Source organism: Xyrauchen texanus, chromosome 22 (assembly GCF_025860055.1).
Source record: "Xyrauchen texanus isolate HMW12.3.18 chromosome 22, RBS_HiC_50CHRs, whole genome shotgun sequence".
Lineage (NCBI taxonomy): Eukaryota > Metazoa > Chordata > Actinopteri > Cypriniformes > Catostomidae > Xyrauchen > Xyrauchen texanus.
In genome coordinates, this window is record NC_068297.1 from 9,025,830 (window position 1) to 9,050,379 (window position 24,550).

Here is a 24,550-nt window from a genome sequence, read left to right on the forward strand (position 1 = left end):
AACTGAGGTCAAAAATCAAAATTCCCCCATTGGCCCCTATCCATCATGGCCTCCTAATAATCTCCATCCCTGAATTGGCTCATCACTCTACTCTCCTCTCCACCAATAGCTAGTGTGTGGAGGATGTTCTGGCGCAGTGGCATTGCATCATCTAGGTGGATTCTGCACACTTGTGGTGGTTAAGGAGATTCCCCCTATACAATGTGGAGCGCTTTGAGTGCCTAGAAAAGGGCTATATAAAATGTAAGGAATTATTAATGAACTATTAATTACATTTGTGGGACGTGTTTTGTCCCATGTCTCAAGAATAAGTGCTGGTTTTATGGGACGACCTTGTACCTTAAGCGGTACCTTTTTTCTGAGAGTGTTGACAGGGCTGTGCAACGCTGACCTGCTTTGACTGACAGTGCTACACTCACTATACCTAGCAGAGTATGAAAGAATGGACAGCTAAAATATCACTCATTTGTCTCTTCTGACTGAGGTAAAGACTATGAAGACTACAGTGTACAGTCTCTGCATGTCTCCTGCCTCTCATATGACAACCTGCCTGTCTGTTTGATGCAAAGCCTTAGTACTAATATCACATCACTCAATCAAATATGGCAATATGAGAATCAGTTAGCTTTGCCAAGTAAGTAGATTGCCAGTTTATGCAGTCCTCTTCACCATGAGGACCTAGTAAGTGGTGGGAATTGGCCATGCCAAATTGGGGAGAAAAAGGGATAAAAAAAAAAATAATAAAACATGATTATGCTCAACCTTGTCATGCTTTAATTGAAACCTCTTGATTACATTTGAAGCATCAGTTATGCAGGCTAGTAAGAGATGTGCACTGCCTTTTTAAAGAGTCTCTTTATCAGTGAAAGTAGCACAGGTGTTTAAAAAACGATACCTCCCATCCATCCATCCAGAGGTTTAGAAGCTCAGAGGGGCATGGTAGATGTCTCAATGGTCCTCATCTTTGGGGAGGACTTCATAAGAATCTAATTAGATGTGAGCTACACTTCCATTTGAATGACAATCACCGGCATGGAACAGGGAAGTGTGATTTTCCAGTTGCTGGATGCTTAATGTTGTTTTAATTCTCCTCCCTGTTGCTATCAAATTTCCCTCACATCTGCTGTGTTTGCACTCAATCCTTCTGCTGTTGAGAGTAATAGAGAAATCTCCCCAGTGAGAGAGAGATTCAAAGCCTCCCTCTGCATAGCTTCCCTTATGTTCACCGTTCCTCTCCATCTACTCATCTGCAATTGGACGAACAGTTTTCCTGTAGCAGTTTTTATCTGCATTAATCTTCGTCTTGGTAAAAACATCCGCTTAATGAGTTCTACATGATTGTGATCTGATTTTGCAGTGGCCACAGATTTGCCTGATATATAGTTGAAAATAAGCAGATGAACCAAGGAAAGCCAAAAAGCAGGAAATAAAGATACATCTCCAGCAGAAAGGCTATTTTAATTTCATCTCTGAACAGGAAGTGAGCACTGAGAGGAAGGAATGGTCAGCCCATTGCTCTGTAATGTCCTCCTCTGCTCAGCAGACACATTTCAATTTGCTCACATCATCTTTATCTGCTCGTTATGTCATGAATGACTCATTTGCCAATGTGAAGTGTGCGCCTACTATAAGAGAATGGGGCAGAGCTTGCTCTTAGCAACTGGGAGTGTGTGATAGATCTGGACACTTGGTTGCAACTTTAAAGCAGGACAGACTGATGACACAGTCAGTGGAAGTTGACACTTAACGCCAGACATCTGTGAGCCAATAAGCATGGCATTCAGTTAGTGTTTAAGAGTGTTAAGTCTTAAATCTATTGGTGTATATGCATTTTGGATTAAAAAAAGTGTATTATATATTATATTTAATTGGGTCAACTTTCATTCCTCTACTGGAGAGATCAGCTTCCCTCAAAAATCATTTACACACCCTTATGTACTTCCAAACCCATGAGACACTATTTGGAGACCTATCTAGCTGGTTACCAACATTCTCAATGATCATGGGTCTCATAGAAACCGAATTCCATTTCTAGACCAAAACTGCCTGGTCTTATTCCAAAGCCATGCATCTGAATCTAAGTCAAGTTTGAGACATAGGAAGGCTCTTCTTCCCACTCAAGGTTGATAAAAGACTGAAAAATCAGCAACTTTCCATATGCCCACTTCCACCAACTGTCCAGTGAATGACCACCACCAAGATTTGAAAAAAGTCAGGCTCTGGCTCACTCAAGTCAATCAGAAATAATTTGCTAGTAGGGATGTTGCGATTATACGGTTTATAATGTTGCGGTGTGTGGTGCCCTAAGTTGGAGCATCTCTTTATATACCTCCTATTTATATTTTGTGTATTTATCAGTTTTCCTATTGTATGCTGCGCTTAGAGTCCATATATCCATAAAATAACGCATCCACTAACACGTTCAATTGTGATTTGATATGAATTTGTGTCTTAGTTCTAAGAAAATGTGCAAATTATCATAAAACTGCTGCCATAAAATAACCGTGATTTGTTCTCAGACTCTAATCTATGCGTCAAAAACTCACACCGCGGCATCCCTATTCTAGCAAATTTAGAGTGAACAAGAGCCACATTCAAGTCTGAGAGAGACATTTACCACCTGTACAGGTATTCCAATGTGCTGGCCCACAGTCACTGTCAGGGTTCACACAAATTTTGACCAATCAATTTCCATGACTTTTCCATAACTTCTCCAGTCATTCTTGACTGGAAGATAAGGATTTTTAATTGCACTCATAAAAAGTAATTTCTGGCCGATTGCATGTGTTAGAGATGAGCATGATTACAAAAATTAATAATGACCAATGTTGGGGAGGCTAAGTCAGCAGTGTGAGAGACCTGGTTTTGGATTTTGCGTTGAAACCATAAGTAATTGCGTTTGCTTAATCAGTGACAAGCACGATTCAGAGGGTACATTTTTACATCTAAAATTAAAGTTAGTTTGGGGTGTGGGTTGGGGGGTACAGTTTATAAAATATGCATTCCTCTTCACTGTACTACAGCCTGTAGACCTGAAAACAACTTGTATCACAACTTGCTTTTGGCGCCCTACTGTGGACATTTCACCCAGAAAAGGAAGCTCACACATGCTCATACACCCAAAAACTGTACTCACGTAAAGTACAATTACTTAATAACATAATTACTCAAGTAGAAGTAAAAGTACAAACATAAATAATTACTTGAGTAAGAGTAAGTATCCAATTAAAAGAGTACTCAAGTAGTGAGTGATATATATATTTAGAAAGTGAATGGTGACCTAAATAGTTTACCCAAAAATGAAAATTCTCTCATCATTTACTCACCCTCATGCCATCCCAGATGTGTATGACTTCCTTTCTTCTGCAGAACACAAATTCAGATTTTCAAAATAATATTTTAGCTGTGTAGGCCAAAATTGTGATGCTCCAAAAAGCACATAAAGGCAGTATAAAAGTAATCCATAAGACTCCAGTGGTTTAATCCATGTCTTCAGAAGTGTTATGATAGGTGTGGGTGAGAAACAGATCAATATTTGTCATTTTTTTCTAGACAGCAGGGGGCGATATGCAGAAAAGAATGTGAATCACTAAAAACACAAGAAGAATATGAAAGTGATCTGTTTCTGTTTCTCATCCACATCTATCTCATCACTTCTGAAGATACTGATTTAACCACTAGAGTCTTATGGAATATTTTCATACAGACTTATGTTTGTTTTTAGCTTTAAAATGTTGCCACCCATTCACTTGCATTGTACAGAGAATGGACCTACAGAGCTGAGAAATTCTTCTAAAAATTTTGAGTTCAGCTGATGAAAGAACGTCATACACATCTGGGGTTGCAAGAGGGTGAGTAAATAATGAGAATTGTAATTTTTGTGTGAGCTATCCCTTTAAGGGCTCTTGTCAGATCTGGATGAATTTGTCTGGTTTGGAAACATTTCTAGTAATTATTACAGTGAAAACGGCAAAATGTCCCACAAGGACCTCGTTGTGCACGCGCAGAAATGCTGTCTGTTGTCGTTCATGCGAATGGCAGTAATTTACACTTAACTTGGAAGTTTACACAGATTCATACAGTTAATCTGCCTGAAGTATCTGCATAAATACTGCTTATGACATGTGGGACGAGGGACAAAGCGCACTGATATATTGCGGCACTGATTTAAAATTGTACACTTAAAAACTGATGTCATAAGAGCCCAGTTACAGAATCACCCTGAAAATGACCATCTCGTTACACAGAAAAGCCCGCATTAGAATTAGAGCCAAAATTTACCTCAGCGTGCTGCCTGAAGTTGGAGCTGTGGTTTTAATCTTGCAATATCAGCTTGTCATGATGAAGGCATTGCATGAAGAAACTATAATTTTTTTCAATTTGCTGAGCGAAGTGTTTCACTTTGAAGAGTTTGATGCTGCTTCACTGATGACTTGAGTGACAATCTGTTACACGGCTCAGCGCACGCAGCTCTGTGAACTTGCTCTCCTAAGAGACCCATTCAATAATCTCTCAATAAATTACACATTAATTCAAATTAAACTCAGTGCAATATCAGGTTAGTCAGGATATGTGCAAAATTGTGGTTTGTGCAATATAGTCGATGCTTTCCAATTTTCTATATGTCTTTTGTTGTCCACTCTTGTTGTTACTGTCTGTTCTAACATGTTGTGATCACTGCTCTTGTCCTTTGTTTTTCTGTATATAGTCTGTGTATAGTGTATTGGTATGTATTTATTAATTTCTGTGTGTAACATCAACCTGCCAGAGGGTCTGCAGATGGAAATTAGCCTAAGGCTATAATCTGACATATTTACATTTGTGAAAATGTTCATTAATATGTATTGTCCCTTTTAAGAAATTAAATTAATACTACTTTAAATTAAACTCAGTAATGTAATGACAGTAATGCCACCCATTGTGAATTAAAAGTAAAAAGAAAATCATTAGAAATTTACTTGAGTGAGAGTAAAAAGTACCCACTTTTAAACCTACTATAAAAGTACTTTTTTTTTTCAAAATGTTACTCAAGTAAATGTAACATGTTACTACCCACCACTACTGGGCGCATTGTTTCGCATTTCGGTAATCACAGACCGATTTCAGCTTAAAGTCAACCTAGTATTTCACTTTGAGATAATTTTGGTGTATAAAATCTTAGATATATGCATGTAAAAAGAGCTTTATTGCATTTTGCCATAAATACAGATCTCAATTTATTCAATAAATAAATAAAACAAAAAAACTATTTTATATAACGAGAGTAATAAAGAGCAACAATTAACAAAAGATTTGGATTAAAAAGAAAAGAAAAGGCATAGAGAATTCTGCGCAGGTGCTCAAGTGAATCGGAAGTTAACTTATTCATGTACATGAATCGATTCAGTAAAATAGACTGGACTATCCAACGTTATATATCAATCAATGTGTGAAACGTTTATTTGGACCAGTTAATTTACATTAATTATCCGAACAAACTGATTCACCTAAACGATTTGGGCTCCCCTATACATATGAGAGAAAGAGGACGATTTAAGTGAGCACGTTTTGGGGCCTGCGTAGCTCAGCGTGTATTGACACTGACTACCACCCCTGGAGTTGCGAGTTTGAATCCAGGGTGTGCTGAGTGACTCCAGCCAGGTCTCCTAAGCAACCAAAGTGGCCTGGTTGCTAGGGAGGGTAGAGTCACATGGGTTAACCTCCTCATGGTCACGATTTAGTGTTTCTCGCTCTCAATAAGCATGAGCCTCCAAATGCTGAGTCTCCGCGGTGTCATGCACAGCGAGCCAGATGATAAGATGAGTGGATTGACTGTCTCAGAAGCAGAGGCAACTGAGACTTGTCCTCCTCCACCCGAATTGAGGCGAGTAACCATGCCACCATGAGGACCTAGTAAGTAGTGGGAATTGGGCATGCCAAATTGGGGAGAAAAAGGAATAAACAAAAGAAAGTGAGCACGTTTTATTGCTCTCTCACACGGCTGTTTTGCTACATGTGTAATATAATGTGACAACTGTGGTGTTTTGTGACAATACACTGCTTGCTTGTTCCTGGAAAAGCCACACTGAGGTGAAAATACCCTACTGAAAATGTAGTCAATTAAGTATCTGTAACGAGGCAGACGAGGAGTAGGATCTAAACGCAGCTTTTAATGAAAAAAACAAAAGATGAACCGGGTAGACCGGGGTAAAACAAAAACACAGGGAACAAAATAAACATCCACGATGGGAAACCAAAATATAAACAAGAGAAAACATCCATGAAGGGCACGGACAGGAACACATTCAAGAACATTACATTTAACAACTGACAATGCTGAACAGAAATACAGGTGAGGAACAATGAGGGACAGCTGGTAGTGATGAGGGCAGGGAATTATGGGAAGTGTAGTCCGGGACAGATGGCAAGGGACAAACACAGGGCAGAAAACAGGGAATCGTGACAGTACCGTTACTACTTTTAGTTAGTTACTTCACGTTGATAATGACTATCAAAGCTTCCTGACGTTTTAAAATTATATTGATTTCCATAACTTTTCTAGGCCTGGAAATCACAATTTTAAAATTCCCTGCTGTTTCCAGGTATTCCATGACCATGGGAACCCTGAACCAGTTGTTTAAACAAGAGACACTTACAGTAACTACACCTTCGCAACCCAAATACATCCATGTTGCACTCTTGGCACTCATTTGTTATCACATTTGTGAACCAGCAGCATTAAAGGAAATGTCATTGCTGGTCATGTTTGTGATGAAATGCTTGATATAGAGCAAAGAAAGGATGTTAGGTTGAATTTAAGTGAGTGAGCTGAAGCAGTGCATATTACATACTCCCCTGCTATTCACATTAAATTTTCTATCAGATACTGACAGCTACTCAATAGTGTTTTTAGAGTTCTGGCTTAATATTAAAGAGCATAACGCTCTCACGTCTCACTCGTTGGATGGCATTTAATATGAACACTAAACTGTTTTAAAATTCACAAATTAATCAGATGTGTGGCTGTTTTCTGCTGTTACAGGATATCGTTATATGTCTTACATTAATTGGACTGGTAAACAAACAAGTTGCTTAAGAGATTGTTATGTTAGATTTCCGTTCCTCATTTGTTTTTTGTTTGTTTAATAAAACAGACATGTGGACCAGGATTCTGACGGTCATATCAGCTTCAAGGACTTTGAAAACGTCATCTGCTATGGTTTGGCGAACAGTTGAGGCACATAAAAAGAGAGTTTTGGAACTGCAATACAGACCTTATCATCACTGTGCTGTGAAGAAAACAAACCCAAAACATCTGTATTCTCAACGTAACATACAGTATTGTTTCTTTTTTATTATTATTTAAAGCTTTGATAGTCAGGTGTTCACACAGACTTTCCAATAGATCGTTTTTAGCAATTTAGAGACACCATTTGGGCTTGTCTGTTGAAAGACAGAGTAACTTCAGATGCTTGACATCAGGGTTTGATGATGAGTTTTGATGTCATATCGATCAAGTTGGTCCGAGGCAACACTGTGTAATGGAGAACCGCACATTTCTATTGTGCAGTTGCCTTACAAACTGCATTCAATTTAACCCAACCTCTCATGGTCTTATTAACTGGCTGAGCGAACAATATTGCCTTCCCTAACCTCACTCCCCTATCCCTCTGATATTTTGTACTCAGTACCTCATAAAATGCCTTCTTTGAGTTCTGTCACCCTATTTTACAACACATGGGTTGGATCTTTAAAGGACCAGTTCCCCCAAAAATGAAAATACTTTCATAATTCACTCCCATACGACTTTCTTATGCGGTACACAAAAGGAGATGTTTCAATGAATATTACGGGCTGTCTTTAGGAAAAAATGCTTCCCTTTAAAGCTTAAATAATTCACCAAAAGTGTGATAAATGTAGTCCATGTGACAGCAAATTCCAAATCTTCTAAAGGGAAATGATACTTTTGGGGTTGTATCTCATCAAACCGAAGTATTTTTCAGTCAAAACTTGAGCGCTAATTAACTCAAGTTCTCAAGTACTCAACGTTTGTTTACAGCAAGTAAACAATGCTTTTTTAAATTATGAAATAATTAATAACAGTATGTGCTACTGCTTGATAAAGTCACAATTGTCGCCTCTAAGCAAAATGTGCTTAAAAAATATTTTCCAAAAGACGCAAAATTTACCCTCAAACAAAATCAGTGGCTACATAAAAACATGTTCAAGGAGAGAAAAAATGTAAATGCTTTATCAATCTCTATGCTTGGGTCTCTATTAACTGCCATTGTAGTGAAAAGAAGGAGTAGGATCTTCATTAAAACATTTCCTTTTGTCTTTAACATAAGAAAGCCACATCGATGTTTGGAACAATATGAGTAAACTATGACAGAATTAAAACTTTTAGGTGAAGCATTTCTTTAAATGTCCCCTCCCTTATTTCCAATTTTGCAAGAAATAAGCAGGTTGCCTTGAAACTTGATATTGATCAGATTCAATGAGATTCAGACGCTTGAGATTGTGTGACTTCCCTTGTTACATGTGATTATGGAACTGTAAATACTTGTTTGTGTTTTGAGAGATTTGTTGTGCTCCCGTCTGAATAAAGATTAATTTGTTTTTTTGTAATCAGTCCTGAGTCTTCATCTATATGACCCGACACACACTCTACCCACAATCCATTAGTGGGCTCAGCAGGCATCAAGTAAGGAAATGGCCTTGGAGAAAAAAATTATCAAGTTTTAATCACATGTGCTTAATCCACTCAAATGTTCATTTTCAGGATTGGCCTGCTGTTCAAACCTATTGTCACGTTCACTGTTGTCTTTTGGTTTTGTACTGTTATTATGAAGTTTAGTTTAGTTCCTGTTTCCTGTTTTGGTTTTTGTAGTCCTTTGTAGTTTCTTTTATTCTGTCATGTTCAATGTTGTCTTTTGTTTTGTGTTTTTATGTTGAAGTTTAGTTCAGTTCCTGTTTTGGTTTTTGTAGTTTCTTTTATTCTGTCATGTTCACTGTTGTCTTTTGTTTTGTGCTGTCATTTTGAAGTATAGTTTAGTTCCTGTTTCCTGTTTGGTCTTTGTAGTCCTCTGTAGTTTCTTTTTATGATTGGTGTTCCCCTGATTGCTTCTCCTTCCCTGATTGTTTCCCCCAGGTGTCCCTCATTCCCTTGTTTGTTCCTCTTGTATTTAAACCCTGGTTCTTTGTTCAGTCCTTGTCGATCGTTGTTTGAATGTTGATGTTTGTTCTTGTTCGCTGCTCCTGTATCTTGTTCGCTGCTCCTGTATCTTGTTCGCTGCTCCTGTATCTTGTTCGCTGCTCCTGTATCTTGTTCGCTCGAGGTCTCCCCGTGTTTTAGTTTCCATTTACCATTGTGGACCTTTTATTTTTCCCGTGTTTGTACAGTTATTATTTGTTCATTAATAAAGCCGCAATTGGATCCACACCTCCCGTCTGCCTTCTCCTCCTTCCACACAAGCGTTACAGAACGAACGACCACCAATGGATCCAGCGGTCCAGCAGGCTAACTACCGGCTGCTCAGCCTGAGGCAGGAAGGCCGACCTATAGAGGACCACGTCCGCGACTTCATTGGACTGGCGAGTGTCGCGGACTTCCCTGAATCCTCCCTTGTGGCCTTCTTCAGGGGTAATCTGGACGGTTCGCTTAAGGAGCGGTTACCACCGGCGACACGCGGTTGGACTCTCCAGGCATTCGTGGAGGAGACCTTGCTGGTCTGCGGCTCGCCATTCACTGTGGGTGTGGCTGAGGAGGACCCAACCTCTCCTCCCACTGTGGTGACTCTCCAGTCGTCCGTGGCGCTTCCTGTCATGCCTGCCCCACCTGCCAGCGAGCCAACCCCCATGCCTGTCATTCCCCATGAGCCTGCACGGTCCACTTCATCTGCCCGGAGGAGGAAGAGAAGACGGGCTTCCGCCTCCCGGCCCTCGCCTGCCACGGTCAGCGAGCCAGAGCCCACGCCCGCCACGGTCAGCGAGCCAGAGCCCACGCCCGCCACGGTCAGCGAGCCAGAGCCCACGCCAGCCACGGTCAGCGAGCCTGAGCCCTTGCCAGCCACGGCTAGCGAGCCTGAAGCCACGCTGACCAGGAACAGTGTACCAGCGCATACTACGGTCAACCAGCCAGAGCCTGTCGCCTCAGAGGTCAGTGAGCCAGAGCCTGTCGCCTCAGAGGTCAGTGAGCCAGAGCCTGTCGCCTCGACCGTCCCTGAGCCAGAGCCTGTCGCCTCGACCGTCCCTGAGCCAGCGCCTGTCGCCTCGACCGTCCCTGAGCCAGCCCCAGTCGCCTCGACCGTCCCTGAGCCAGCGCCTGTCGCCTCGACCGTCCCTGAGCCAGCGCCTGTCGCCTCGACCGTCCCTGAGCCAGCGCCTGTCGCCTCGACCGTCCCTGAGCCAGCGCCTGTCGCCTCGACCGTCCCTGAGCCAGCGCCTGTCGCCTCGACCGTCCCTGAGCCAGCGCCAGTAGCCGTGCCCGTCCTAGAGCCAGCGCCTCTCGAGCCTCCTAGGGCTCCTCCTCTCAAGTCTGCTCGAGTCTTCCAGGGCTCCTCCTCCTGAGCTTCCTAGGGCTCCACCTCTCCAGTCTCGAGTCTTCCAGGGCTCCTCCTCCCGAGCCTCCCAGGGCTCCACCTCTCCAGTCTCGAGTCTTCCAGGGCTCCTCCTCCCGAGCCTTCCAGGGCTCCGCCTCTCAAGCCTCTCGAGCCTGCCAGGGCTCCGCCTCTCGAGCCTGCCAGGGCTCCGCCTCTCGAGCCTGCCAGGGCTCCGCCTCTCGAGCCTTCCAGGGCTCCTCCTCTCGAGCCACCCAGGGCTCCGCCTCTCATGTCTCTTGAGCCACCCAGGGCTCCGCCTTCGGAGCCTCCTTCGGCTCTGCTCCCAGAGACTCGAGCCTCCTACAGCTCCGCCTCCTATGGCTCTGCCTCCTACGGCTCCGCCTCTCGAGCCTCCTACGGCTCCGCCTCTCGAGCCTCCTACGGCTCCGCCTCCCGAGCCTCCTATGGCTCTGCTCCCAGAGACTCCAGAACCTTCTAGGGCTCCGCCTCTGAAACCTCCTACGGCGCCCCCTCCCTCGGCTCTGCCTTCAGAGCCTTCCAGGTCTCCGCCTCTGAAACCTCCTACAGCGCCACCTCCCTCGGCTCCGCCCCCAGAGCCTTCCAGGTCTCCACCTCTGAAACCTCCTACGGCGCACCTCCCTCGGCTCCGCCTCCAGAGCCCACCAGGTCTCCGCCTCTGAAACCTCCTACGGCGCCACCTCCCTCGGCTCCGCCTCCAGAGCCTTCTTCACACTCACCTCCTTCGGCTCCGCCTCCTGAACCTCCCTCGGTCCCACCTCCAGAACCTCCTTCAGTCCCACCTCCTGAGCCTCCCTCGGCTCCGCCTCCGGAGCCTTCCAGGTCTCCGCCTCTTAAGCCTCCTACGGCGCCACTTTCCTCTGCCCCGCCACCTGAGCCTTCCTCGGCTCAGCCTCTGAAACCTCCTACGGCGCCACCTCCCTCGGCTCCGCCCCCAGAGCATTCCAGGTCTCCGCCTCTGAAACCTCCTACGGCGCCTCCTCCCTCGGCTCCGCCTCCAGAGCCCACCAGGTCTCCGCCTCTGAAACCTCCTACGGCGCCACCTACGGAGCCTTCCAGGTCTCCGCCTCTTAAGCCTCCTATAGCGCCACCATCCTCTGCCCCGCCTCCTGAGCCTTCCTCGGCTCAGCCTCCAGAGCCTCCCACGGCTCCGCCTCCTGGGCCTCCTGAGCCATCCTCGGCTCCGCCTTCCTCAACCCCATCTCCTAGGCCTTCCTCGGCTCTGCCTCCTGAGGTAGCCTTTGCTGCGCCTCCTGAACTTCCCTTGGCTCCGCCTTCAGAGCCTTCTTCGCCCTCGCCACCTTTGGCTCCGCCTCCTGAACCTCCCTCGGTTCCGCCTCCGGAGCCTCCTTCAGCTCCACCTCCTGAGCCCCCCTCGGCTCCACCTCCAGTGGCTCCCCGAGCTCCACCTTCTGAGCCTTCTGCGCCATCGCCTCCCTTGGCTCCGCCCAACACTGTTCCGCCTCCTGACCCACCCGAGTCCTTACCGCCTGAGTCTGCCTCGGATCTGCCTATCTCTGCTCCGCCCCCAGGGTCTCCGGCATCCTTGTCTACGCCTCCTTCGGCGCCGCCACCCAAGGCCACGACTGCTCAGCCTCAGAAGTCCATCTTGGCTCCGCCAGCTTCCCCAGTGGCCACTCCTCCTCCCAGGCCCCCTGAACCGGCCCTTGCCCAGTGGCCGCCACCTAGATCACCTAAACCCATCCCTGTCCTGTGGCCGCCTCCCAGACCTCCTGAACTGGTCTTTGCCTTGTGGCCGCCTCCCTTGCCTCCTAAACCTGTCCCAACCCAGCGGACGCCCCCCAGACCTCCTGAACCGGTCTTTGCCTTGTGGCCACCTCCCTGGTCTCCTGGACCTGTCCCTGCCCGGTGGACGCCCCCCAGGCCACCTGGCCCTGGCCCCGTCTCTCGCCCCCATGGACTGCCTGCCTGCCCCCTCGGCCTCCGTGGACTGTCTCAGTGTCCCTTGTGCTCGCGTGGACTGCCTAATTGCCCATTATGCCCCTATGGACCGCCTGATTGCCCCTTACGCCCCCATGGACTGCCTAATTGCCCTTTGTGCCTCCTTGGACTGTCCCTGTGCCCCTTGTGCCCCCTTTTGTCTGTCTGTTTTCCCCCTTTTCTAGCCCCTCTCTCCCTGAAAATTTGTTTATTTTTTCTATTTTCTTGTTTCTTAGGACCGTCTGGAATCCGGTCCTTTTGAGGGGGGATTCTGTCACGTTCACTGTTGTCTTTTGGTTTTGTACTGTTATTTTGAAGTTTAGTTTAGTTCCTGTTTCCTGTTTTGGTTTTTGTAGTCCTTTTGTAGTTTCTTTTATTCTGTCATGTTCACTGTTGTCTTTTGTTTTGTGCTGTCATTTTGAAGTTTAGTTTAGTTCCTGTTTCCTGTTTGGTCTTTGTAGTCCCCTGTAGTTTCTTTTTATGATTGGTGTTCCCCTGATTGTTTCCCCCAGGTGTCCCTCATTCCCTTGTTTGTTCCTCTTGTATTTAAACCCTGGTTCTTTGTTCAGTCCTTGTCGATCGTTGTTTGAATGTTGATGTTTGTTCTTGTTCGCTCGAGGTCCCCCCATGTTTTAGTTTCCTTTTCCCATTGTGGACCTTTTATTTTTCCCGTGTTTGTACAGTTATTATTTGTTCATTAATAAAGCCGCAATTGGATCCACACCTCCCGTCTGCCTTCTCCTCCTTCCACACAAGCATTACACCTATACAGAGACACTAGTTTAAGCTTCACCTTCTTCTTTGAAACTCGATTACGGTAAACTAATCCCACAATTTACTTGTCGTACTGTGCTGTGGGAGAGCCAAACCCAGACAAGAAACTGAGGTAGAGATGTCTTGCAATGTGACTTCAATCTAGGCCTTGCTAACAATGCAAAGAGCCACAGATTAACACATTGTGTGCCCGCTGTAAATGCCAGCCTTTTAAGGGAATAGACCTTGTTCTATTGTGTTCTCAGTAGCTATTTGTCTGCTGATGAGGATAGCTTTCTCTCTCTTCCTCATCTCTCGCTCTCTCTTATTCTATCTGCTGTTCTTTTGCATGCCTTGGAGCTGCTATGAACTGATGGCAAGAGAAAGAACAATCAACCATTGTGGACAATACCAAACATATTCAAATATTTTTGCCATCATATTCCTCCAGGGAGGTGATTTAAGGTTAAGATGAAGGTTCAGAGTGAAATCAATGAAACCTATTTTTTAGCACCATTGTGACATCAATGTCATTACTGTTTTACAGTATATGACAGGATGAATATTATCCCGTCCATTTATTTATTATTAAAATCAGTATACATAAAATGCAGTGCTACAATGATTATATGATGGATGTACTATAAAAATAAATGTTTATTATTATTATTATTACTGTAATGACAATTAGATATTTTTCCCCCAGTACAGTAGGCAACTCTCAGTTGGGGCAGGAGTTCTAAAGGTCCTTAATTGTCATGAAAATAATTTTACATGACAGAAATGGCATATTCTATTATATATTTATAATTGGCACGAAATATCAATGTAAAATATGGTCATTTGTCTTTGTAGTTTTTTCTATTTTAAACATCTAAACTTTGTTAAAGCTAGATAAATGTAATCAAAAGTAATATACTAAGAATTGTTTTTCATAGAATATATCTATAAATAAGTTTATTTTTCTTTGGCAGTTATTTTAAAAACTTTTTGGGGGGTGGGGAGGGGTTGACAATTACGAACATTTTCCACCATGTTCTTATTACTATAATACAGTGATTAAAATCATCCTATACAATAAAATATATATATATATATATATATATATATATATATATATATATATATATATATATATATATATATATATATATATATATACATATATGCTAAATATTACTTGTTTTCATCAAAAATATTTATGTATTTATTTATGAGTAAAAAGTTACATTTAATATGTATTTATTAATAAAATATAAATATAATACATATATTATTATTATTATTTTGTACTTTTGTCTTGTATTTTTTTCCAGTATACATTTCTAAACATTGTTAAATTAAGCAAAATTGACTTGAGACATTAAGACTTAATGTCTTAAGAATACATCTCGAATGTGTGCCAAACCCATCTCTAGTGTTTGCTGCCAAAAATCTCTTCTGACAAACTGAAGATGCTTGTTTGTAGTTGGATGAGAGCAGAGGCATTTTTCTTGAAACCATCCCAAACAACTTGTGATGATTTATTTTATTTTTTTTAGACTTTCTGACCCCAAGACCCAATACATATCTACAATTCTGCAGCAGTCATCCTTGGAGAATTTTTGGCCATGTGAACCATCCTCCTCACCATTATAGACAATATAGACACACGTCCTCTTCCAGGCTGATTTTTAACATCTCCAGTTGGTTGGAACTTCTTAATTATTGTCCTGATGGTAGAAATGGGCATAGCCACTTCTCATATTGTGAAGCTCAACAACCTTTTGCCGTACATCATAACTTTATTCTTTGGTCAAACTCATTGTGATGGATGACTAAAGGAATTTGGTTTGTGTGTTACCTTATATTTATACCCTTGTGAAATATGAAGTCATGGCTGAACAATTTAATGTTCCTAGTCACCAAGGTGTACTAAAACATGTAAACTAAGAATGGCAATATACTTCAGCTAGGGGTGCCAATAATTGTGGCAACCTTATTTTGAAGAAAAACATTTCTTTAATTATGAGATTTTTCCTTTTCAATTATTTTATTTCAATTAAAGGTTAAATTTTTGTGACTATTTTGAATGAAAGATCAAAAGGATAAACAAAAAAGACATTATTTTACAGCCTTCTTTGCTCATATTTACCACTGTATTTTTAAAGAATATTTCTCAAATTAGATGTTTTTCCCCCAATTTGAACTTTCTTTTTTCTTGTTTTAAGCAGATTACAAAAATTGGCTTTAGAAATGTAAATTCGCTTCTATCTTCTACCTCTATTAGACCTCTTAGCCTCAACAAATCTGATGTGCAAATATGAAGTCTCAATACACATGTTTATCTGCATGTCATAGACTCTTTAGGAGCACCCTATGTTGAGATATCCTTGATGAGACCTGCTTTTAGCGGCTGGGTGTATCTGGATGGAAATGAGCAAGTGTGAGAAAGGAGAGCAAGTTGGGGGACTAAAAAAAGAAAAGAACAAGAGACCATGGTGAGGATGAAATATCATTAATCAGGACTGACAGATACAAATGAGGGACCTTGCTGCCTGCTCTACCTTCGAGAAGGAAGAGAGCGCTGCCACAGAGTTTTCTATCGGAAGAAGAGGGGAGCGTCTGCGGATTCGTTCTATCAGCCCTGGCTCTGCGGCACGGCTCGTGTGGTGTGGTGTGAGTGGTACTCGAAGGTGTAGGATGGTCTGAGCAGAGCTGTCATGGGGCGGCTTGTTCATGTTGATACCACTATTGCTGCATAAAGTCATGTCATTGATAACATGGCACTCACTAAAACAAAGTCTGGGGAGAAAATGTATGGGCCCTGTTTGAATGGAGGACTACACTGATTTAAAACAGAAATAAAGACACTTGAAGTTTGTGGAATTTCATACCTGAAACGAGGCTCCACACCTTTCTATTTACTTGGTTCTGAAAGAAAATATTTCCCACAATGTAATAAAAAAACTTTAGAGTCGTGGCCTAGCAGTTTATTGCTGCATATAGCGTACTGTTCCATATACCATTTTTAAAACAATACTAGGCAATGTATATTTGTGCTATTCATTTTATTCCACAAGGAAGTCTGCTGTGATAAATCAGGACAGTCACCTTTTATACCTTACTTTCTAATCTGAGATTACATCTGTGGTTCACTTACGTACATAAACTGAACACTTGATCAAGACTAAGATTAAAAGAGAGAAGAGATAAAAGCCAAACAAGAAATTCAGCATTTTATATTTGTTAAGTTGCCATCTGTTAATGGGGTTAAACATACAAATATCTGCTCAGAGTTACAGTTTTTGTAAGCGCAGACAGTCACTGATGATTGCCAACAGTGAAGGCACATTCTAAGGCACTATGAGCATATTGATTTCCTATTGGGGGGTGGGGGGGTCTATTAAACATGATTTATAGACACTTTCCTCCTTTTCTTTCCCTTAAGCTGTGTTTAGCCACACAAGAGCACAAATGTATATGGTTGAGGAATTGTGGGTAAATTACACAGACGTGCCATCCCAACACATGCCAACACATTCAAATATTAAAGACGTGTTCTTAATTTATTTGTGTATTAGCTTAATGAGGTATAAAACTGTTAAGTAGATGGAATAAGAGCAATCAAAAAAAATTTTATTTATTTTTTTGTTTTTGTTTTGTGCACCACTCCAAGACGCCAAAACTTAAAATAGATCAGACAGCTTCAGGGAATGCATCAGATCTTCAAAAACTAAATAAATGCTTTAAACAAGGTCTATTTAGTAAAGATGACATTGGTAGTGGTACGGAAATATGATGGAGAGGTGTCTAGGTTAAAATACACAATCCATCAGGTGCGAGATGTAGAAATGAATGCATTTGCCTTATGCATGTAGAGAAACGCCACATGTATCATCAGTAAATTAGAAATTTACTGCTGATTAGTCTTTGAAGTCACATTAATGATGCAATTACTCTTTGAAGTCACTTTAATGGAAAGGCACTTTAACTCATTGTAATATAGTTATAGGGAATACTATATCCTAGCTGTTATGCTGTTAAAAGACCTCATTTTCATCCAGTGAGTTCTGAATTCAAACATTTAAATCTACATGACACCTGACTTTGATTGCATAAAGTGTGAATGGCATTGAATGTAACAAACGTGACCTTCTACTGCCCCACAGGATGCATTCATTTCTAGGTCTTTCTTTCATTCCTTAGTGGCAGGGTGCTGAGAGTCTCTAAACTCTAATTATATGTGCAAACAGAGTATGACTTGTTGAAATCCATATTACTGTATTACAGAGTGTTTGGCTCTATTAGCTTGTAAATATCACACTGGCAACCACTGAAGAGGCTCTTATCGCCCTATTGTGTAAAAGGTGTTGTTCTGTTTCAGTAGCTTTTATTCATTATTACACAAACATTAAATAATTATGTTTTAACAAGCCTTTTCTGTTTCCGCTCTAATTAATCAAAGCTCATCAATAAATGTAATATCTGAGTAGAATTCATTTGCATTGCTCGTTTCATGACTCATTGCATGCATTAATTTGCATAGAGTCATGGAAAAACTACTTACACAAGCAGTGTCCCGTTTACAAACTTTTAAACCACACATGGAGGGAATCTAGTGTCAGCCTCAGATGGCATGCCCATGGACCACCCATAGTCCATTCTCTGACCATCCGATGCATATTTTGCACAAAACTAGTAGTACTTTCTCAACCTAAAATTGAGATCTGGCTGGCTTTACGTATAGCTTACTGGAGTAAAGGTAAACAGGTTTTTTTAGCAATGCACCTGGAAACAATGTTGCTAAGTACTGGGGTTGACACAGTGAGCGCTTTAATGGAGGAAATTATTTTTTGATTTCGCCAAAGTTTGCCAGGTTACTGACAACAATTGCAGAGTTCAGTGTATTCAGAGTTTTGTTTTTAGGTTCTTAAAGGAATATTCCGGGCTCAAAACAAGTTAAGCTTAATCAACAGCATTTTTGTGGCAAAAATGATGGTATAATGTTGACTACCACAAAAAACAATTCCGACTCATCCTGCAAATTTTTGGAGGGTTTAACATGGTAACACTTTACAATGAAGTACAGTTAAAGTTAGTTAATGCATTAGGTATCATGAACAAACAATGAACAATATATATATATATATATTCTTTTTTTTACAGCAATTACCAACCTATTAAATTGATAATTAAATACATTTGTTCATTGTTAGTACATATTAATTAATCGTGCATTAATGTTAAACATGGCTGCAGTTAGAATAATTTGGGTACCGGTACAAAATGACAGCAGTTCCATCAACCTGCGCTGCCCAGCAGCTTTCGCTGATGGTTATCATACCATTACACCCCTATTAGGCAGCAAAGACGGTGACAGGTCCACTTACACCTGACCCACCTGTGCGCAGTTTGATTGACATCAAACACAGCCCCTTGATGACAGCCTTCCCTGCTTTCTTTGCAGTCATTGGATACAATTATTTTATTGACATTTTAGATTTGTTTCCAGTGAGATATTGAGTTTATATAGTGACTTTGCAGTTGTAAACACTACTGTTGCTACTCTAGAAACAATATTCTTTAAAAAAAATATATAATTCTTTTTAGCAATTATTTAGTAAAAAAAACAAAAATCATTAAGAGTAAGACAACTTTCTTTATTAGAATTATATAGTTTCTTGTATCCAGGTTGGCAATGAGCAAGTACAAGCACTCTGCACAGTTTAATGGTATTGTAGTATAATCTCAGATAAACCGGCCCATAAATTAATTGTATAAATTAAATAAACTGTGATAGATCACTTTACAAGGCAGTCATGCTCAAGCAAATAAACTACAGTGTGGACCTTTAATCATTTAGTCAAATGTCCTGCTAAATGAGACTTCTAGAAATAAATAACACTCTTGTCTGGAGTTTTTAGAAGGCCTGTTGGTTTTCACAGAAATTCTGTTTACACAGTTAGCAGAAATAGATCTATCCTCCCAGTTAGTTCACCCAGACAGCCAAACAGCACACCACAGTTCCCACATAATGAATGTTCACTGTGTGTCATGGCTATTTTAAAGGTTTTCAAATATGTGGACAAATTATATTTTGGTGACTGACAAACAATTTAGTCCCTAAAATATATTATAATAAACAAACATTTTGTTTGTTTGCAGAAAACTAATGTAAAAACAACAAAATGTGCTCATCTACATAGTGTTCTCAGTTTACATCAGTGCAGCAAAATAAACCTGCATTTGTTTGGTCCAATTAATCATTACTAGGCAGTACAGATATGCGCTAATGACGATGGGCCACACTGCATGTTAGCAACATCAACATATTGTCAGTTTCCTGCAACAGGTCACGTATGTTAATGCCCCAAACAGGCCAGTATGGATGAGACAAACAGTCCAGATGCGTCTCTCATCAATTCTCTCTGCTTGTCCCTGTGCGGTCTGCCCACTAGTTTGTGATTCATGGCACATGGGCCTACTAATGACCAAAATCACCGTTCAAGCCAAGCTGGAAGATTAACCAGCCCACTACGTATTATTGACATTGATGAAACGGGTACACAGACAAATACACAGACTGTTCAGGAGGAGTGGACAACCAGTCCGTTTGTAGAAGGTCATGTTTATTTATGTCACAGCTACCTACAGCGACAATAACAACCACGTCAACAAGAATCCTGTGTTTTAAAAAAATTAAGAAGGGGAAATTATCCAATTAAACCCACACTATGTTTCTCTCAGTTAGTTACTTAAAATTAAATGACTTTGACTATTTGAATTTGATCAAACAGGTTTTTAGAAGACTGTTCCTTATAAAATGACATTACGTTTTATGTTTTTATTTTTTTATGTTGGTAATCATTTTATAACCTGTTAATTTTGTTCCAAAAATGTTCATGAAACCAAACACAGGGTTTATCAAATTTTCAGAATTACACCACTTCCTGTTGCCCCCAAAAATGAGGCCTCTCTATTTTAGTAGCACATAAGCATGAGTTTTGATTCTGAAGGACAGCGCTAGTTTAAAAACCAATGTTAAAATGTTTATTTTTTTTTTATTTGGCTCACAAAAGTCATTTTTTAATGGGACCTCTGTAGTGATGGCGGCACATTAGTAGCACATAACTAAAAACTCAAGCTCAAACTCTGGAGGTCCTTTGAACGGATCCTCTGTTGGTATCTTTATTTACAGCACTTTGGTTTTGCTATAAACAATTGCTTTTCAAAAGCATGAATAAAGTATTATTTCACGTTTTCATTTGTCTTAGTGTCTCTATTCAAGACCAAATCATCATGACCAAAATATTACTGTAACGAACTCTGATCCTCAAGTTCACCCCGCCCCCTCTAGCTCTCACGCTCGCTCCCAATCACCAGAATATTAGTTTCACCTGCACGGCTCATTTCCTCTATATATACTCTGCCCTCTCCCCCCACGTTTGTTGGTTATTGTTTAGTTACCTCTTCGCTTTGCCAGCTCTAGTGTTTCGCTAGCTTTCCCCTGTTTCGACTACTCCAGTGTTTGTTTGTTTGTTTGTTTGTTTGTTATTCTGATTTCCCGGCTTCGACCTTACGCTCCCCTCGACTACTCTTCTCTGGATTTGCCCCTTTGTACTTTTGCCATTCTGCCAATAAAGCAGTTTTACCCGACATTGTGACTATCTCTTCTTGTGCGTGTTACAATTACAAATAAACACATTTTTATCATTGTTTTCTTTAGTTCACATTGGAATAGATAACAGATTTAATATGAACAACAGTATTTTAATTTGATGTCAATTTGGTGTTTTAAAACATAAAACATTTTGGTACAGAATGATTTATGATCATCCAATTTCTTAAATCACTCAATACCTGATGTCTGTTTAAATACATCTGCTCTTAAAGCTTTTGGTATGAACCATTCACAGATTTCTCCCATAAGAATGGATGTACAATCATGCACTTTATGCACTCAGTGCTGAATCATCACGTGACCATCAAGCGTGCCAAACACCCAACACAGAGTGAGCCATAAATGGACATTTAACCTCTTACATGAACCTTAAATCACGAACAAACTTACATTCTGCCACATGAAACTGGGTATTACAATATTCATTAACAAGTTAGTGATCGCTGGAGCATCCCAAAAATAGATTTTGACACTTAAAAAAACAAACATTCCAAATCAAGACAATTTATCATATTCCTGATTCATTCTCACAGAAGACTTTGTTTATATTCACAATCCTATCCAATCGTCAAAATCTCATTCCATTTTAAACTTTCTCTACCCATTTTAAGTGTTTTACCTGTGAAAACAGGAGAAAAAGAAGAGTATATAATATGTATAATTATATTAATATACAATTAAAATAAAGTATTAGACTAAAAGTACACCTGTAAAATCTATTTTCTTTACATAATTTCAACTCTCCTAAAATGTACCTCATACATTCCCTTCTAAAGGGACTTTGTTCCCTTCTCACTCAAAGCACTCACGCTTGTTAAAGAGTGCTGTGCTGTCATAGCAACCATGTTACTTTCCGTTTCCGTTCGTCATACGAAGGCCATCTCGTTTAAACGAGGCTAGTTCAAAGGAGGACACTCGGTATACTGTAGCCTTCAAAGGACGCGTCCTACCTAGCATGCAGCCTTCCAAATGAGACACAGCCAGGAGCGTAGATTCCAGGGGGGATGGGGGTAGCCCCCCCAATAATCAAAACAAGCAAGTACCCCCCCAACCCAACCCAATGCTCAAGCCAGATCTACACCCTTTGACACAGCTAGTATGTATCGTTAACATCTCAAATCAGCAATGTATGGAGAAAATAATGACAATTAAGTCAACTGAGATAATCACTCATTAAAGGAATACAAAATAACACAATTATGTACATTCTTTATACAAAAATATGCCTTTGATGTGAAACAATTAAAGTTTCTACTGCTTTCCATCTTTTTCTTATTTCAAAATTAAAACAACAAGTGGGGTCAATAGGGCCACTCCCTTATCAGTTCTTTGAATTAAGTACCTTTCCGAAATCTAATCTAAAGAAACTGTTCATGCATTCAACCGAATGTAGTGGCAGAGTTCATTAAAGTGAGAGGGGCAGTTAATCATATGCACTAGAAAGAAACCCCCACCGTAATAAACGAATATGAAGGTTCATAGAGGGCAATCAGGCTGTCACCACATTGATCCTAGACATTTGGATTGGCAGAGTTTCCGACGTCAGCTCACTAATGTACCTGTATACGTATAAGCTTCACATTGCAATGTTTCATGCAACTCATCAACTCATTGATCACTTCAAAGAAATATGAATGACTGCAAATGCAAACGACCACTTTCTGGGCCAACAACCAGCAATCAAATTAGCCACTTCATATTACAAACCTGAGAAACAAGCCCTCGTGTTCAGTGATCTAAGAGGCAATTACCTGGAGCTGGATTCTTACCTCAAAGCGGTTTTAAGCACGAGAAGGACCTGAGCAGCACTCCAAGTCCTTTGCAAATAGATCTGTAGTTTTTATATGCCATGGCGAGCAGGCGGAATGACACTGCTGAGAAAACAAAAAGATGAAGGGGAGCACGAGGAGGAAAAGTGGTACATAAAGTAGATCAATAAAGAGAGATAAATGCTTTTGTTAGGACTCAAGTTGACCCTTGGGAGTTCTGGATATAGAGAACATGGTGGAGTATTGTGCCTGTAATCTCCTTCCCTCTTTCTGTTTCTTCAAAAAGGGCTCCGGTTGGAGAGTGGCATCACACTGGACTTATGCTTTTGGCCCACTTTCGAAGAAACTAACTCTTTGCCTTTGCCTCAGGCATGAATGAATCAGAAATTTAAGGGAGAGGGGTACTAGAGAATGTAGAGTCCGGTTAAAGCCGTGCTGACTAATGCGATGTGAGTGGATACAGGAAATACATATCTTGCAGCAAATCAGATAAGAATGCCTCAGAGGAAGGAAGAAAATATACACGTTTTCCTATATACTGGGTTTAGCTGCAGTTTATTAGTACAGTTTTGGCATCTGGGGTCTTTTTAAAAAAAAGGCAGTTGGAATCTATTCATGCAGATGTAGGCTTACTGACCAGTGACGGAGTGGCTAAAGGGCGGCTGTGGCCACCATGGACAAAAGCCTGGCCACCCCACCCGCAATTGCCGTTTTGGTAATTTTTTGTCTTGGGTACAATTTAGTTTTTTAGAGGTGGAACCGTCTCTGTACAACCGCAACACACCAGTAGACTTAACATGTGCTCACACCAAGGTCGCCACACCTCTCCATCCCAGGTGTCACTTTGTCTCTGTATCCCCGCCCACTTTCGATGATATGAAAATTTCCGAAACAGTCCGAATAAAAACTTTTTATGTAACCACGTCAATCGGAATGGGCTGGCCAAATCTGATGTAAACTTAATTCGGATTGTAAGGGGTGGTGTAAACTTTTTATAATCCGTTTGTGAAGAAAATATTTGCCATGTAAATGCTTGATCGGACGGCTTTCTGAAACTGGGACGTTGTGTGCATGACATAAAGGGAAAGCTGAACTCTGAGAAAACGCGTGACCAATAGAAGATCGAAACAACACACACTATTGACCTCTAATATTTCAAAGCTAGATGTTTTTTATTGTTGCTGGATAATAAGTAGATGGTATATTTGGACATTTTGAATTTTTTTATTTTTTAATATGTAATGCTGTTGTTACGTTAATTATTGAGCCAATATAAATAAAGTATAATATTATGTGTGACTTTATGCAAAGTAGACTGCTGATTATACGTAATAGATTTGCATATCATTACAGGAACATTTACTGAACCAATAATAATACTTTAATATGGATCAAAGTGTAAACAAAGTTTCTGAATCAGAGTGCAATTTTTTTTTAACTTATTTCATTTTATTTTATTCAGGTGGTGGCCAATATAAAGTTACCTGGGAATGCTCGATTTTTGTGGAAACCTCGACGGTCTTGACACGACTAACTTTTCTAAGACGTTTCAGCAACAATACCAAAATAGTTCATGGTGATGCTATTATGCAGGGTGAGAGGCAAACATATAAAGTTTTATGTGCTTCTCATTAATGTTTTATCGAGGGACATGCAACGTCGAAGTGTGTCAAAAGAATCCCCGCGCTGTGCGCCTGCAGGCGAGTTCAATTAGATTTTCAATTTTGGGCTGCTATTTATTAAATGACATGAGACTTTCATCGTATTTCATATTCTACTTGTGAGTAATTTATAATGTATGCACTGTCAACCTTCGACGTTTTAATGCGGATACTCTCGTGAGGTTTAAAACAGGCAAGCACCTG

At 41.0% G+C, this 24,550-nt stretch overlaps 1 protein-coding gene across 1 annotated transcript in view; it reads left to right on the top strand.

The window, feature by feature from the left end:
* Positions 1-8,568, top strand: part of efcab11 (EF-hand calcium binding domain 11) — a 68,036-nt gene extending 59,468 nt beyond the window's left edge. Inside the window, exon 6 of the mRNA XM_052154124.1 lies at positions 7,134-8,568. Within this exon, the coding sequence (XP_052010084.1) occupies positions 7,134-7,215 (82 nt within the window). The 3' untranslated portion in view covers positions 7,216-8,568. The remainder of the gene's footprint in view (positions 1-7,133) is intronic.
* Positions 8,569-24,550: the final 15,982 nt, after the last annotated feature.